We start from the raw sequence: 14,666 nt of genomic DNA, 5'->3' as shown, positions 1-14,666 counted from the left end.
AATTTGCCCGTAAAAACGTTTGCAATAAAAGGATAAATGCTGGTGCAAAATTTATGAGACTCCTCAAAATCGGAGGCTGTCATTTAGCACGAGAGGCTATATTGTGCACCCTGACTAATATATGACACTATACTCAAAGATTGAAGACATTCAGGGGTAACACAAAGAAATTTTTCTTCAAAACCGAGAATATGATTTCCTTTACTCATCACGGATGTGAAAGGTTTTGTACACAGGCAATTCTAATCACATACTGGTCCAAGTAGCGTTTTGGATGGTGTTCAGGGACTAAAGCAGTGATGATGGTTCTGCAGACGGCGCTATCAGTCGTTTTACTGCAAGGGGTGCACCTCCGTAAATAATTTCTTATAAACACCAGTGATAAATCCTTTTAAACATACATGTACTCACAACTATCACAGGTGCTCAGGCTGCACAGAAAAATGATGATCAACATGTCATCCATTTTCCTTTCATTTAATCGAATAAATAGTACCGCTTTCAGACTGCATCCAAATTGCTCAGAATTGGAAGCCCTATGTCCAGGCAACAGGTTCGGTGCAATATCTCTTCAATTCCCCAAATTTATGGCTTTAACAACCCTCTAATGTAAAATATTTTGAGTGTATACCTTTTATTAATGAGGGGCGGACAGATTTTGGGCTTACTTACAGGGGTGTACCCCTAGAGGTCCTCTAGTACGAGGGACAAGGTGGCCGATTGGCAATACATGTACCACACGGCCTATATTTGAAGGTGTACCCCTAGAGGGCCTCTAGCAAAAGGGACAAGGTGGCCGCTTGGCAATACATGTACCACACGGCCTATATTTGAAGGTGTACCCCTAGAGGGCCTCTAGCAAAAGGGACAAGGTGGCCGCTTGGCAATACATGTACCACACAGCCTATATTTGAAGGTGTACCCCTAGAGGGCCTCTAGCAAAAGGGACAAGGTGGCCGCTTGGCAATAAATGTACCACACGGCCTATATTTGAAGGTGTACCCCAAGAGGGCCTCCAGCATGAGGGACAAGATGGCCACTTGGCTATACCACGCGGCCTATTTACGGGGGTGTACCCCTACAGGGCCTTTAGCACGAGGGATAAGATGGCCGCTTGGCAATACCACACTTGAGGGATGCAAGGGATACAGATGCAAGAACTGCACTCCAGCGACAAGTCCTCTCTTCATAAGTGGTCAAGAGACATGATCTTGGTGTCATTTCTAAGCTGATTGCAAGCTCTTTCCTGTGGTATCATTTACACTTTTGTATCAAAACATCTTTTTGTCAAGCACCAAAATATATGTGCCAAATTTTCCAACAGTTTTCAAACGCTGTCCTCTACAGTAATGGCAGCAGAGAAAGCTGTGTATGGACCTCATCAATTATGGTTCGCATCTTGAAGAGTGTCCAGTGTTAGGTTTAAAATAACTCAAATGAGAGCAGAATGCAAGCTTATTTGTCACCTGTTGCTGTTATCTCTTTGAAGGTCCACTCAAACACTAACAAATTTTTAAGCTTGAAACGAGTCTAATGCCTGGCTTGAAAAGAGTCTAATGTCTTGTTAGGTATAGCGGAGGTAATGGGAGTTCTTCAACTCATCCCATACTTTTCCAGCCTTTTGATCAGTCCCGATTCCTCCACTTTCATATGCATTTTTCCAACCGCCGGGGGGGAGGATTAATTTAAGGCTAATAAACTCTTTAGTGCACAAAGGAGGTTATTTTGAAAATAACCTACTTTCTAGTTTGACATATTAAGATAAAAGAAGTGGCGGTTCACTTGCCCACTGCTGCCAACTCTGAAGATGTACTGTCAACCTGCAGAGGCTATTGGCTTGAAAAGAGTCTACTCTTGATTATGACATACTTGAGGCCAAAAGAGGGGCACCTCAGCTTAGCCTTTGCTCTCTTCACTTCCTTCAATTAGCACTCTAATCCTTAGGAGGTTCTCATCCCCAAGCGTCTATAGTCATGACTGAGGCAACAGGTGGCGGTGCCTCCTTGTGAGGTAGTTGACTGAAACACCTCGCGGCGGCTACGATGCCGTCACCTCTTGAGGATGGAGAGGAAGGCCTCCTTGGGTACCTCCACATTACCAAACATTTTCATTCTCTTCTTGCCCTCTGACTGCCTCTTTAGAAGTTTCATTTTCCTGGTGATGTCGCCACCATACTGGAAGATACAAAACAAATTTCAAAAAGGGTACTGTGCTTGCTTATTTCACGTTAACATTTGGCAACAAGAAAAAACGTGGCTTACTTTTCAAATGTCATTTTTCTGTTTTCCGTTCTCACGGTCACTTCGTGAAATAAGATGAGGGATTTAGGTCAGAATGCTGGTCAACAAAAGTGGACAATAAAAGCTTCAAAGACTGAAAACTACCAAGAATTTGATTGAAGTGTGTAGGTAAAAATATCAAGAAGACAGCTGTTAACGTCATGCCTTAGCATTCAAGCCAAATTTTGCAATTTTGCACGATATCATTTTAAGAGTCAAATCAGGTGGTGAATTTTATTTTGTAAGCAAAAAAGTTAAAAACCTATTTGCAATTACTTAGCACAGACCACCTGCCCAATTACTATTCAGTTTGTCACATAGAGCACTTGGCTGCATATGGAGAAACCAGCTACAGTAGGCAGACGCAAGTTACAAATGGATGAAAGCAGATGCGTATTTATCCGGGGGGGGAGGGGAGCACTGGGGAGGGGAAAAGTTATTCCCCCCCTCCTGCAGCGATGTAGCCATATCAATTTTTTTAAGAACTGAAAACGACAGCATTTTCTAAACCGCATTACCAACTTTCTTGGAGGTAAAGGTTCTTTTATGGGTGTAAACCAATTGGACACTCATTTTTAAGGAAAAAGAATTTTTTCCCCCTCTTCTTGAACCCAACACCTGGAAGTGCCACTCTGTGAAAGCATTAACTTCCATGTACAGGCTACAGTTCTCTCCAATGCAATGTTCAAACGGCTTTCTCAAATGCTCTTCATTCAAACACATCAAACCACTTCCAAAAGTTTTCTTCCTTTCCCTGCTTCTACATGAAGAAGGAAGTTTGTCAAAGCGGTCACTTACGCATTTGGCCAGGACATTCTTTTTCAGTGCCCGGATGTTCTCTCTGGCCACAATCTTGCCGCCGATGGCTGCCTGTATGGCTACCTCATACAGCTGCCTAGGGATAGTATCCACCAGCTTAGTGCAGACTGCCTTACCGACCTCCCTGGCCTTGTCCCTGTGGACAATAGTCGCCAGCTCCTCTACCTCTTGGCCATTCAGAAGGATGCTGAGCTTGACCAGGTCAGCTGCCTGGTAGCCGCAGTCTTCGTAATCAAAGCTGAAAGTTGGTCACGTATTTTTCTGGTTATTTCAGGAAGGTGACATAGCTTATCTGATTTTTCTACTTTATAAAGGATAAATGTTCATTTTGTAAATGCCATCATGCGGAAAGAATTACCAGAGTCGATTGGCAAAAGATCAGCAGCTTAGCCAAAGTGAAAAAAAGGGCTCACCAAAAATTTCTGACCGTACCTGTTTCCATAATGCCTTGCCCAATTCTGATTTGAAAGCAAAGTTCTATTGACTTTCTACTGTGCATTTAAACCCTGCTTCCTCTCACCTTGCATACCCTGATGTAACTGACTTCAGCTGATCAAAGAAGTCTACCACAATCTCATTCAGGGGCAATCTATACTTAAGCAGCACCCGCTTTGTGTCGATGTAAACATATTCAACTTGCTCACCCCTCCTACTCTGAGAAAATCCAAATAATTTCACAGATAAACAATTAATTGATTCAAAAATCTAAATCGAATTTGCACAACTTTGCCACGTTCAAATGCATGTACTAGTACACCTTTAGGCCGATGGGTTAAAAATACAACTGACTGTGTTGATGTATTCCTCTTAATAAACATTGGTATCAAAGTACAGAGTGGGCAAACTTATGCAAATAATCACAGCAAACTATCCTGCTCAAGAACAAAAACATTCAACATTTCTGACAAATATAAAAAAAAGGACAGGAATGACAAGAAGGAAAAAGCTTTGTGAAAAATAAAGATCGCATGACGACCATTTATGGCCACTTGTCTGGATCAAAGCAGCAGACAATTTTCAATGTAAAGAGCATACCAGGCACAGACTGAAGACTTTGCCGATGTGCTCATCTGGTGCGATGACTGTTCCTAGAACCAATGGTTCCATGTACTCAATGACCTGCTGCCTCTCTGGGAACTGAGGTACGGAAAGTTGGTAGAGAATATAAATACTTCACAACCTCAACTCTCCGATATTTCATTTCAAAGGAAATGGTATCAATAGACACTTTCACTTTCATAGGCTTTCACTGCCATTTTATATATTTAAATTTCTAAATTTCTAATGATAATGTCTGTTTTCACTGCTTATTTGTGTGTGAACATTTAGATAACTAAGGTATCCAAATTTTCCAGGGAAATTTCACTGGCTTTTGTGGACTGCCTTAGATGATTTTGAGACGTTTTAAACAATGAGATACAAAAGTAGAGGAACTGTTGTTAGACCATGCTTAAGACTGACAACATTTTAACCCAAAATCAAATCATGTTTTTGATCTGAACTTCTAACCACTAAAGTGCTCTTAGGAATTGACTGGTGTGGTAGTCAACAAGGAACACGCTACCTCCAGACGGATCAACACATTTCTTTCATAAAGCATCACCCAAGGCACCAATCACCAAGCACGTACCAATGACGGGTTATATATCGTGATCTCCTCATTATCACCATACTGCTGGCGGTTGGCCTTGGTGTCCTTCATCTTGGCCTTGTATGGCACGCTGGGGACAGTGACGATAACGTTGGCGTTAAACTCCTGCTCCAGTCGCTGGTTGAAGACGTCCATGTGGAGAAGGCCCAGAAAGCCTAGCCGCCATCCTTGGCCCAGGGCCGGGCTGGCAAGGACATATAGAAATGACAGTCACATGCAGCTCATAGGCAGAGGTCAAGCCAAGTAAGTAGGGGTAGGTAGGTAGGAGGACGGGTGCAAAGCCTGTTTAGCTCGTTGCAAAATACGATTTTAATCCTGTTCTTGTTTACAATTAAAAACCAAAAGTATGGAGATACTAGGAATTAGCCATTTGGAAATGGTTTAGTAGCGCACTATCCAATGAGAGGTTTGGTCTTCAATTTTCATTATCCCAATTTGGCTTCTACCAGCGTCCCAAATTTGTTTCTAAAATCTCAGTCTCATATCAATCTGCCTCTCTGTACCCCCTTAGATGTCGAGGAAGACCTCAGGCACACAGCCCCCTTGTGCCCCTTTGCCCAGAATTTAGAAAGAAAACAGAGCAGCATTTTATTGTTTAGTATTTCAAACAAACTTATGATTTCCCATCCAGAAATCTCCCTTGTGCTGCCAGGTAAGTTTGACCCAGGCCATGACACTGTTCGGTAAAACAGCAGAGGATAAAAAATGATGGCCTTGTACCTGCTATCCCGGCTGAGCGTCACACTACTATCGTTGAGTGTGAGTCTTTCTATTGCAGATCTCAGAGCCAGATACTCAGACTGGTCGATTGGGTACAGACCGGCAAATACCTGCAGGGCACCAAAAATACAGAATCTCAAAGCTGGAATTACTGGGGGACAGCAAAAGTACAACCCAAGCACAAAAATCATCGCTCCGACTAAAAAAGGCAAAAGTGCAAACTGTTACCGTCAACCGTTACCGTCAACTGTTACCGTCAACCATCAACTGTTACCGTCAACTGTTACCGTCAACCGTCAACTGTTACCGTCAATCGTCAACTGTTACCGTCAATCGTCAACTGTTACCGTCAACCGTCAACTGTTACCGTCAACCATCAACTGTTACCGTCAACTGTTACCGTCAATCGTCAACTGTTACCGTCAATCGTCAACTGTTACCGTCAACCGTCAACATGTTCAGTTGCAACATTTGTACACAGACTGAGTGTAAAACAGCAGAGTGAGTTTCCTTTTAAACAGTTTAGGCCATTCAGTCAAGGGCTAATGATAGGTATGAGTGATATCGAGAAATCACACCCAAGCTGTAAAAAATAATTATAATAGGCAAGATAGATTTTGATGTTCAAATGACCATGAACTGACTGCATTACCATGGGTTTGGCAGCCTTGAAACCTGGCAGTGGTTCCACCTCTTTGTTCTGATGGTAGATGGTGTCGCCAATTCGAGCCTCTTGTAAGTTATGCATACCAGCAATCATGTAGCCAACCTGCCCAGCATACCTGCAAGCAAATACCATGGAGATTTTTGTCACAAGCAGCCACAAGTTTAGACCAGAATTGCTAGTCACATGTAGCCTGGTTTGTTGCGGTGAATATTTCTGTTACCAGTTCCCCAGTGTATTTGCCAATTTTCATCCAAATGTGCACAATGACAAGGCCCACAATGCCTACATTTGGACAAAGCCACATGGGAGAGGGGGTGTTCAGGCCAATGGACGGCCCAATAAGCCATTTGCGAGTTACATTTGAATAAAATCAGGTACACTGACTTATTTGATTGCACATAAACGTAACAATTTTCATTCCCCAGACTAAAGACGATGTTGCTATACCTCATGATTTGGGGCAAGCTTTGCATAGCGACCACCATCTCTGGAATGGACTGGTTCCTTTGTGCCCTTCTTTTCCATTGATAACAGTGTATTGGTGCAAGGCGTCACTTACGTAACTAAGCAAAAGCTTGCCCAAAATCACAAGGTATAGCAACAGTGGCTTTAGTATGGAGAATTCAAATTGTTATGTTCCTGTGAATTTAAAGAACTCAGAGCACTAGATTTTATTCAAAGGCCACTCGCAAAAGGCTTATTCTCCGGGCCTATCCACTCACAGCTCCTTGCAGGCCACCTGCTCCGGATGCATGATGCCCAACTCCTGCACCTCATAGGTCTTGCCGGAGTGAGCCGTGGTGATCCTGTCTCCTTTCCGCAGCTTGCCGTCGATGATAGCAATGTTGGTGATGGCGCCTCGGTACTGGTCATACCATGAGTCAAAGATCAGTGCCTTCAGCGGTGCCTCCAGGTCACTCTGAGGGCTAGGGAAGCGATTGGAACATTGAACAGGGAAAACGTCACTATTGAAATGTAAAACTTTACACAAAAACTACCAGTGAAAAAAATCAGTTCAAGGATGTAAATCACAAAAACCTAACCTGGGTTTTTGAGTTTATACTAATGAAAATATAGTGTGATCTTGTCATGAACTTTGACGACTAAACAGATAGGCAAAGTGACCTGCGTCATCACTCACAATCAGTCTTTTTCTTGCACATTTCCAAATTAGCTTGTTTTAACCTCGTGTGAAATAGTTTAAACATCTTTGCAATAAAAATTTGTGATACAAAAAAAAGCTGGGTCTCTGTATTCTTCCCCAAGTAAAGTCTGCTTTGTCTTTGTAGACTAGCAATGTATTCAACCAGTGCGGCAGTCAACTGCAAGCAAAGTACTAGTCTATTCGCAAGTCAATCTCATCTCTTGGTCACAAGAACAGTTAACAAGTGCTGACAAAGGAATGGAACGCTTGTGTTACACTCACAGCTCATTTGAATAGCTTCTGACATAAATAAGCCATTTGCGAGTTTAATTTGAATAAAATCTGGTACACTGAGTTATCTGATTGCAGGTAAACATAACGATTTGAATTCCCCAGACTAAAGACCCTGTTGCTATACCTCACAATTCGGGGCAAGCTTTTGCATAGCGACCACCATCTCTGGAATGAACTGGTTCCTTTGTGCCCTTCTTATCCATTGAGAACAGTGTAATGTTGCAAGGTATCTCTTATGTAACTAAGCACAAGCTTGCTCTGAATCACAAGGTATAGCAACAGTGGTTTTAGTATGGAGAATTTAAGTTATGTTCACGTGAACTTAAAGAACTCAGTGTACCAGATTTGGGTCAAAGTTAACTTGCACAAGGCTTATTGACAGACTTATGAGGGACTTGCTCTGGACCTGATCACAGCACTACATTCCAGAATCAGAGGAGCTGCAGTCTCACTCCCATCAACTCACGGTGGTATCCTGTCAATGACAGCTGGTAAAATTTCATTCACTCCCGTTCCAAGCTTGGCCGAAATTGACAAGATATCCTCCTTCTCAATATCAAACAGTGTTTTGATCTGATTGGCTGTTGCCTCAGGGTCAGCAAACTTCAAATCAATCTGAAAAGTAATTGAATTACAGTGATTACGTTAGGAACAATTGTAGTTGTCTTTGATAACAAAATTCCAATGCTTTTTCAGGGAGAGAAGTTTCCTCATGGATGCTTGGAAAACTCAGATATGCCAGGAAACTTTTAGAAAGTGGCAATGGAAGGGTTGACGTAAAAGTATCTAAAATATTCAACACTGCAGACGTGAGCAAAGATGCGGATGCACCAAATGCACTAACACTAGCAACATCTTGTCTTATTTAAACCTGCATTCACAGGTTTCAAATACTTATTCAATAAAACAGCTGCAAGGATACATCTCAAATGAAATGCCAAATCAAAATTTGGAGCAAGTGTCCCAGCTTAGTTTCCCATATTGCAACGGCTGTTTTTAAACCAGAAGCTGGTGAAATAGATATGAACAGTTTTACTTCTTAATTTCCATGCAGCTGAGGATTAAAACTGAACTGCCAAATCCCCTTCCTTCTCCATCTACAGTCATCCCTTATTAGGAGGGCAATCTCACTTTGTTTAGGACAGGGATGATGCACAGATCAGACTCAAACGCCAGGTAGAAATTGGCCACCGTCTGAGCCTGAACTCCCTGGTTTGCGTCCACTAGGAGTACCACCCCCTGGCAGGCTTTGAGAGAGCGGGACACTTCATAGTTGAAGTCTACGTGGCCCTGTTGAAAATAAAAAAATCAGGAAGAGAAATATTTTTTTATTGTTCATTGAAAGCCATATGCAAGGGATAGCTAATTACACAGATCAATTCTGATTTCCACTTCCTATAAACTGCACTTTCGAGTCAGACTGCTTGCACATTTACATTGGAAACACTACTGTTACAAATGATAATGTTCAAACCAATGCCTAATGTTTCACCAACCAATACTGTGTCACACATTGACCGACAGTGTTGTAAAATTTATATCCAATACTGCACATGTATCACCTGCTAATGGATAATGAATCAACAGGCAAGAAATCAAAACTCGACCAAAAATGGATAAGTGTTAGAAAAGGTATGTAAAAGAATAACTGTCGCCCAAAATTCTGTATGACGTGTTACCTAATGACCGCAGAGGTGCACCCATATGTGTAATAACATTTTATAGACATAATACGAGTCTGTGTGGACAATGCTAACTGATCTGGAATCTGCAAGCTTGGATGTAATCAGAAAGATGGTGGAGTCTCTGGGAGCGTAAAACCTTCATCAAAACTCTTCTAGTATATAAAGTATTCAAAATCATTTTGGAATTCAGAGCCCAGAAATTTTGAAGCTTTGAAGCTCTCAAATTTTGCTTGAATTCACGTATTGGCAGATAATAATTACCCACAAATAAACATTTCAAATATTCATGTGCATACATGTACATTTAATATTTAATGTAACTACCCTAATGCATGTATACTGTTGATATGTTGGTTCACTTTTATTTTCTAGTCCTAGTCTTAGTGTTTACGTGCTTGTTCAATCTTTTTTATTATTTTGCTTATAATTTTTTTAAATTCTCTCTGGATTAAATTTACATCAGTGTGTTTGTCCTCCATTTTTTTATGTACATGTAATCCGCTAACATTTGAGAACAGCCACTAGACAGTGATTTGATTCGCTTTTTGGCAATCCCTCAGGGGTGTTTTCAGTGTATTATATGTCCATGATTTGTTCTTCATTTGTGTTTCTTTGTTTTGTTGTTTATTGTAATACCTGAGATATACTTAATGAATGAAATGAAAATGACATGCACACAGTTTAAAGCACATGGGAAACTGACCTGGCTTGTAAGGACTGCACACTGCTCTCCATGCTGAAAACTTTAAAATGTCAGATTTGTCTACATGGGAACAGCTGTCCATGCAAAATCACACATGTTCATGTATGTTCACTCAAGTTCACTCCCTTCAAGGTGGGAACTTATCTAGAACACTGTAAATGCGTACTTCTAACGGGATACTCTCGGTGGGAAAAAAAGTTTCCATTCCTGTTCTCTTATAGATGAGGCTACTTGATGTATTCCTGCTCCCTGCTGACTAGCTGAATCCCCTTTTCAATGATATTGATGTTTACAAAACATATGATTCTTCAACTGACCGGTGTATCAATGAGGTTCAGTAGGTATTTCTTTCCCCTGTGTGTGTAGAACATTGACGCGGTGACAGCCTTGACGGTGATACCTCGCTCTCTCTCCACCTGAAGTCGGTCCAACACCTGCTTGTTGTCTGACTTCTTGGAGATGGTACCTTAGAGATGAGTTAAGGGAAAGGAACTTCCAATTGATAGATGCTATCATGGGCAGCCATCTTGCTTTTCTACCATTCAAAGCAATGTAACCAAACTGAGGTTGGAGGGAAAAACAGTCTGATCCCTTTTAACAAGATACAACGTTGTATTAATATTGCCTGTGGATCTTCGTGGAACAAGACAAATGTGGTAGCATCATGGTAAAGGTCTTTTGCAATACTCCACAATCTCTTACCTGAGAATGAGATACAGACCTGCCAACATGCCGTACTCCTTCCTGAGGTCAGGCATTACCACATAATAGATTAAAAGGTATTTAACTGAGCCTTCAGTTCATTTAAATTTTTAATCTATTGTGTGGTAATGCCTGACCTCAGGAAGGAGTGTGGCCAGGTTGGCAGGTCCAGAGATATGGTACAAATTAGATATTTACTTGGTACATGTAGATTGGCAAGGGTTACAATCACCACATTGTTGCCTTCAATATAAAAAAATCTATACCCAGAAAGATACAGTATGGGACAAAGTGGTACCCCCCCTACATGCCCAATCCCCAATACACACCCTGGAATATTGTTACATGTACCTACATGTAACACATCCCCCCTAGATGTCTGTAAAGAATTCCTGAAATTCTGATCAAACAATGACCAACACAAAGGTGAGAGGTGCTCTACACCCTGTATCTTGCTTCATGTGTAAATACCATGTAAGTTTGATGGTCACTCTCATTTTAATGCAAGACAATATTCTATTTTAAATACTATTCCACCATCCTGTGGCGTGGCAAACACATAAAGGAGGAATAATTTATGCTTAAGAGTGCAACATGCATTATTTATACTTCAATTTCAATTCCGTTATCTTATGTCTGGTAATAATCATCCTTTCTTTCTTTCGTATGAGCAGTGCGATACTAACAAATACTAGTCTGTGGCATGTGAAAAACTTGTTCAACTATGATAACTTCCAATGTTCAGGTACATCACACTTGAACAGAAAATGCATTCAGCCAGCATTCAGCCTAACTAACCGTCATTTTGAACATTTACCACGTCCATCCGCAGAAAGGAATAATTCAGCATGTGGGTGCTAATGCTTTTCCTTGGTGAATTATGAAAGATGGATTCTTTGTAGTACAGTGCACCTCTACAGTGCACCTCTACAGTGAAGCTGCACATTGTCTTCATAAACTTCATGGACATGTACTCTCATTTGAAGGAGTGTGCCTCAAAAGACTTGAGGGATCTCTATATTATTGAAGCTGAAACCATTCAGTTCTTCCTTTCCTCCTTCCTGGAAAATGCTGCCTCATGTATATGAGGATAAATGGACTGTAGTCGGTCCAACACCTGCTCAGTTTTTCCCCAACTTCTGCGATTATCTGGTCTTCATGGTTTTGGATACACACCTGTTAGTTCCAGCAGTCTGTCAGCCAATGTGCTCTTGCCGTGGTCCACGTGAGCAATGATGCTGAAATTCCGGATGTTCTCCGCTGGATACACTGACATGTCAACGGCATCCTGAAATGGACATTTCCCAAAAATGTACAAAGCAGAATCTCCACGGAAAAAGGCTTTTGCTTGTATTGACTACATGCATGACCAATTTTTAGTAGGCCTGATCAGTGAACCACTGTGATTGGTTGATCATGCTGCCATTTACCAATCGCTGTTCCAACAGTAATGTAAACTTCTGTTTCTTATTCAGGCATCTAAAACTGTTGTTTTAAACGCATTTCCTGCAAGACTGACCAATAATGCAGCATTGTACTGATCATGTAGACTGAATATCACCATCTACTATGACACCCCTTTTTAAAAATTTTAAATACATGTTTTGTCACTACGAAATGACATGAGGAATGTAATTTTACCGACCCTTTTTCAGAATTTGGCACGACAGTTCTAAATTTAGTAAGATGTTAGCCGGATGTGTCAGAAGATGACATGTTGCAGACTGAATGATATACACACAGACAAGTCTAGAGAAAATGCCATTTTCTTATCCGAATTTCAAAATGGAAAAGAAGTATGCCCCTGTGCCCTGCGTAAAAAATGTCACAATTAAGCCTTTGCAAGCCTATTCTCACAGTACATGTAAATAAAGTTTAAGGCTAACCAGAGATTGGCATTCTCAGTAGAGCTTCAGTTAACCCAGATTACCAACAGTCTACATGTAGGGCCTATCTTGGTAGTTTTACTGCCATGATATTTGTTTTCAGTGTGCATCACTCAAAAGTGAAGGTTTGTGGCTGCATGGCCATCATCATTGTTTTTACTCCATTTTTCAATCATCAAAAGCCTGCACTCTTTACAAGGAAAGAGTTCTGTACATGTACACGAACATCAAATGACACCCTGTGGAAAAAGTGTCACATTCATATATAAACTCTTTCCTTTCCACCAAGTTAATCATGCCGTCCATTTAGGAAACTCCAAACCTTACAAGTTTGTCAGATTCTTTGCTTAGTTATAGGCCTGGCATGAAGTATAGCTAGGCTATGCCCGTCAGCTTGCAGAAACAGTACCCCATCATGCCTGTTGTTAATGAATCCCTCTTCCAGGTCTAGCTCCACAGACTAACACTGTAGTAGCAGTAAATGACAGTGCAGTTAGTACACGTTTGAGTCTACACAATTTGTGGGGGAGGAGACCACAAAATCTTTACGTTTTTCCTCAGTATCATGATTAAGGTGTTAAACATATTCTAGCTGACTAGGAACAGGCTTTACCCCCAACTTCTTTTGGTCTGCTGCTGTTCTCACAGATGTGCAAAATGTCCTCCGATACTGAAGATCTCTCCCACTTTCATTTATTTTTGCTCTCAAAAATGTAGCAGTCAACACTGGCACAGACGACACGACTGAACTCGGATATGTTGGAGTTGCACTCGCAGTGCAAATTGCACTGTCATGACTGTCATTACACCTATTTCTTACAACCTTAAAACAGCGACAAAGTTGACACCTGTATTGTTTCAAAAGTAACATGATGTCGTATAAAATAAAAATCTGGTTGGTGGCAGATCCGGGTATTAAAAAAGTAACCAGTTGTGTGGATTACAAAATAAAATTTCCGATTAAAATAATCCTGTACACATGTATGTCCAGGAGGCCGCCATGTTTCTTTCGCGTTTTATCAAAGGACTATTGAGGGCGCTTTACTTTGTTACTTGTTGAGGGCGGAGATCGTGAATTCTTTGTGGGTGAGAGGGGGTTGTTAATTGTTACATTGTAAAAATGTTAATGAACTTCCAAATGAGCAGAAAAAAGGGTGCCAATAATACCATATTTATATAGGGGTTAAGATTAAGCGCTCTTGGATTAAGAGCTTTTTAACAAAACGTCATCAGAGAGATGTTTGGGACGGGGCCTTCTCAACACTGCATCACGAGTACCTTTGAGGAGAGACGGTTCTTGGCCCGCTGTTGTTCTGATAGACATCAATGATTTACCAGATGGCGTAAAGTTTAACGTTAGGTTGTTTGCAGATGGTTTCATGCCATGTGGAGAAATCAAGTCATCTTGGCCTACTGATCAAATTCACCTCCGCACAGATATTAATCGTATCACAGTCTGGGAGGAAAAAATGGCAGATTAGTTTCAATATAGTCTAAATTTTATTCAGTTGGAGTCATTCACAAAAAGAAACCTGAGAAAAGCACGCGCAGGATGGGTGACAATTTCCTGGAGGAGGTTGATAGGCTAACCCTACCTTGGTGTGGAAATTGCAAGGGATCTGGTTTGGGCATTACTTATAAACAAAATCAGTCACAAAGCAACTAGAATACGGTCTCCTTATATTAGGAATAATCCAACTGTGCTACTGGCGGTGTTAGGCTCTTGTGCGTCCCAGACTGAAATATTGTAAACCAATTTGGGATCCTTATCGTAAAACTCACATTAATAAGCTCGAACAACTTCAAAGGAGGGCGGCACGCTTTGTCTGTAATGACTACTGAGACTAGCGTAACGCATCCTTGTTAGTTCAAAATCAGGAATGGGATACGTTTGAGGAAAGACGCATCAAAGCCAGACTCAGCGTGATTTATAAGGGATCACAGGAGTTGTGCCAGGCAACGCTGATTGGATTAGGCGCAACATGCAATTCTCACCAATCCCACAGTTTGTGTGGCCAACAGTCATTCGTGCGACCTGCTTTCAAGAAGGATTGTTTCAAGTAGGCCGTCTCCCTCTACCTCAGAACAATTCCAGAATGGGGTCTCTTGTCAGAAG

At 41.3% G+C, this 14,666-nt stretch overlaps 1 protein-coding gene across 1 annotated transcript; it reads right to left on the bottom strand.

Annotated features, from left to right (window-relative positions):
• Nucleotides 1-170: 170 nt before the first annotated feature.
• guf1 (GUF1 homolog, GTPase) lies at nucleotides 171-13,559 on the bottom strand. The gene is made up of 13 exons (XM_022223938.2): nucleotides 13,164-13,559; nucleotides 11,841-11,952; nucleotides 10,280-10,428; nucleotides 8,706-8,864; nucleotides 8,041-8,189; nucleotides 6,859-7,062; nucleotides 6,122-6,251; nucleotides 5,470-5,579; nucleotides 4,729-4,933; nucleotides 4,134-4,235; nucleotides 3,619-3,752; nucleotides 3,078-3,336; nucleotides 171-2,174 (listed from the first exon to the last, which is right to left on the bottom strand). The coding sequence occupies exons 1-13, from the start codon at nucleotides 13,419-13,421 to the stop codon at nucleotides 2,049-2,051; spliced, it is 2,097 nt and encodes a 698-aa protein (XP_022079630.2). The 5' UTR covers nucleotides 13,422-13,559; the 3' UTR covers nucleotides 171-2,048.
• Between the last annotated feature and the right edge of the window lie 1,107 nt (nucleotides 13,560-14,666).

This window comes from Acanthaster planci, linkage group LG02 (genome assembly GCF_054643075.1).
Source record: "Acanthaster planci isolate LZ-2023a linkage group LG02, COTS_SCS, whole genome shotgun sequence".
Lineage (NCBI taxonomy): Eukaryota > Metazoa > Echinodermata > Asteroidea > Valvatida > Acanthasteridae > Acanthaster > Acanthaster planci.
This window is presented reverse-complemented; position numbering and strand designations above follow the sequence as displayed.

Coding starts and splice junctions, on each gene's coding strand:
- guf1 (XM_022223938.2), bottom strand. CDS start 13,421: ATGTTACTTTTGAAACAATACAGGTGTCAACTTTGTCGCTGTTTTAAG. Junction 10,429..11,840: donor CAGACTGCTGGAACTAACAG/GTGTGTATCCAA, acceptor CTCATCTCTAAG/GTACCATCTCCAAGAAGTCA. Junction 4,934..5,469: donor ACGCTCAGCCGGGATAGCAG/GTACAAGGCCAT, acceptor TGTCCTTGCCAG/CCCGGCCCTGGGCCAAGGAT.